The 2,500-nt window shown below is 54.4% G+C and overlaps 1 protein-coding gene across 5 annotated transcripts in view; it reads right to left on the bottom strand.

The window, feature by feature from the left end:
* The window catches only part of samd11 (sterile alpha motif domain containing 11), a 72,247-nt gene that overhangs the window by 20,357 nt on the left and 49,390 nt on the right, over positions 1 to 2,500 (bottom strand). For all 5 annotated transcript variants that reach the window (XM_035389179.1, XM_035389180.1, XM_035389181.1 and 2 more), the window contains exon 6: positions 1,593 to 1,754. In XM_035389179.1, the coding sequence (XP_035245070.1) occupies positions 1,593 to 1,754 (162 nt within the window). The remainder of the gene's footprint in view (positions 1 to 1,592; positions 1,755 to 2,500) is intronic.

Genomic DNA, 2,500 nt, shown 5'->3' with positions numbered 1-2,500 from the left:
TCTGTCTGAACATACCAGCTGTTATATCTCCCTCTGATTCGCTCTCAAACCCTTCAAGGGAACCAGTACATGGCTTCTGCATACGACACCAGCAGCCAAGAGCGAATCCTAAAGAGTAGCAAGCTTCCTTGCGCTGAAAAGATGGCTCCGGCCATGTTTTATTTGAGGGGATTATACAGTGATGTCTTTGGTGTGAAGACTTATCAGTCAGTCGGGTCTGTCAATTGCTCAATAGTTACGATGCCTATCATTTAATAATCCCAGTTTCATGTGTTTCTATGGCAGATCACAATCACCCTCTAGGGTATCGAGTACCGCTGCATTGAGTGACTAAAGAGTACACCGACTTGATTGACTGATGACTACGGTACACGAGTGCTGGCAAAGACTGTGGGAAATGCAGTGGAGTGGAGCTGGCCACAGAGAACTGGCACGACTGTGTGAGCTCCTCCCCAATGCAGCCGGGGCACCTCCCCAGCCAGAGCTGAGGGAGGGAGGGAGGGGCACACGTCCAAACAGACGGGGGTACAGGTATAGCGTGGTGGCTTTCACCATTTAAACTGAGCGGGGGGTTCCGGCGTATCCGCGGACTGAGACGGCTTTTAAATGGCGTTCTCCGTTCCGGAGGCGTCTCTTATGTTCCGGCCATTGCTGCCTCCTGCTTGTTGAGCGGATTGAGGATTTTGGGGATAGTCTCACCACTTCTGACTCAGCCCAGCCCAAAAACCCTCGTGCTGCTAATGGGCTGTCCGTATTTACTCTTCATACGAATTTACGCGACGCGACCCAATGCGATTATCAAAAATGAAAGGTCCCCCGCGTCCCTCTCCATACTCCCCGGCTGCCATTACACTGAAAGCCCACCGCGCGTTTGCATTCGTCGTGCTTCTTTTTTTTTTAAAAGGGGGAATAACAATGACCTGCAAAATGGTTGCTTATTCTAAAAACACATCTGCTCATTATAAAGTGCATTGTGGAAAATATTTTAACTTTTGTTACACGGTGGAATCAATTTATTTTTGTCGAGGCGCAATCATTTAGCAACTGTGGTGTTTGTGTGTGGTGTGTACGTGCGTGTGTGTGTGTGTGCGTGTGTGTGTGTTTTTTTCCCTGTAACAAGGTTAGCAGCTCACCGCGCACACATCTGTGAGCGGTGCGGCGCTTGGATTCCGTGTGGGCGGGAATGTGCCCTGCGGAGACCGCTCCACCCACCAGGGTGTCACACTGACCCCGCTGGCTTCCTCCAGCGTCACGACCGCCCGGCTGCAGACAACAAGGCCACGGCCCCCGTGCGCTCATCACCACCATGACGCACCCGGACGAGGGAGGGAGGGGGTCGTGGAGTGGAGGAGGGGGGGGGGGGGTTGGGGTGATGGGAAGGCATGGAGGATAGCGGGGGGGGAGAGGATAGCGGAGAGGTGCATGCTGGGAGCTCACCTCCGTGGCGCGGGGGGGAGCGGGGAGAGGGGGAGCGGGTGGTTGTGCGGTGAGGACGGCAGAGCGGTGCGTGCTGGGAGCTCACCTCCGTGGCGCAGGGGGAAGGGGGTGGTGGTGCGGTGAGGACGGCAGAGAGGTGCATGCTGGGAGCTCACCTCCGTGGCTGGCCACGCCCATGCTGTTGGCCAGCTGGTAGAGCCGCTGCTGCTGCTCCTCGTAGGACCCGTGCTCGTTCAGCGCTGTCATCATCCGCCTGTAGTGCTCCTCCGGGGTCATGTGACTGGCCAGCGGCTCCAGTGCAGGGGTATGGGAGTTTTCTGGGGGGGGGGGGGGGGCAGGGAGAGAGAGAGAGGGCGGCATGTTAACTCCTCCTTCATGCAAGAGAAGCAGCAGCACCGATGGAGGTGAAGGGATCAGGGATTCATTTTCCATTCATCCCACATTGGCTCAAATGGAGTTTCATCTGTTTATTTTTTTCTTTCTTTCTTTTTTTTCTTGCGTTCCACTGTGAAGCACTGTTTGGCAATCTGACCGTAAAGTCTTATCCAAGATGAAAGCTGATTGATGTGCTTGTGTGTACGTGTGCATCTGTGTGTGTGTGTGTGTGTGTGTGTGTGTGTGTGTGTGTGTGTGTGTGTGTGTTTGTGTGTGTGTGTGTGTGTGTGTGTGTGTGTGTGCATTAACAATTACTCTGCATTAGTGACTCCATAAGAAATTATATAGACAGACACAAACAAACAGCTAGCACAGCTATCTAATGCTCATTAAGGATGTGATACAAAAGTGTGTATTTGGGGGGTGGAGAGGGTTTGTGGGGGGTGGGGGGTGTCTGGGGGTTACCTGGTTCAAAGCGAAGCCTGACTCCAGGCAGAGAAGTTTGACCGGGGGGGGAGAAAGGGGAGAGGGGAGGACAGTGTGTGAGGTGAAGGGGGGGGGGCGGGGGCCGGGCAGAAGGAAAGGCTGTGCTGTAACTGCCATCTTCTGTGAGCCGTCTAATCCCCCCCCCCCCACAGGCCCTCGGGTGTGAGCATGTGAGCATGTGAGTGTGTAAGCGCGTTTGTTT

Source organism: Anguilla anguilla, chromosome 13, assembly GCF_013347855.1.
Source record: "Anguilla anguilla isolate fAngAng1 chromosome 13, fAngAng1.pri, whole genome shotgun sequence".
In the NCBI taxonomy this organism is placed as follows: domain Eukaryota; kingdom Metazoa; phylum Chordata; class Actinopteri; order Anguilliformes; family Anguillidae; genus Anguilla; species Anguilla anguilla.
This window is presented reverse-complemented; position numbering and strand designations above follow the sequence as displayed.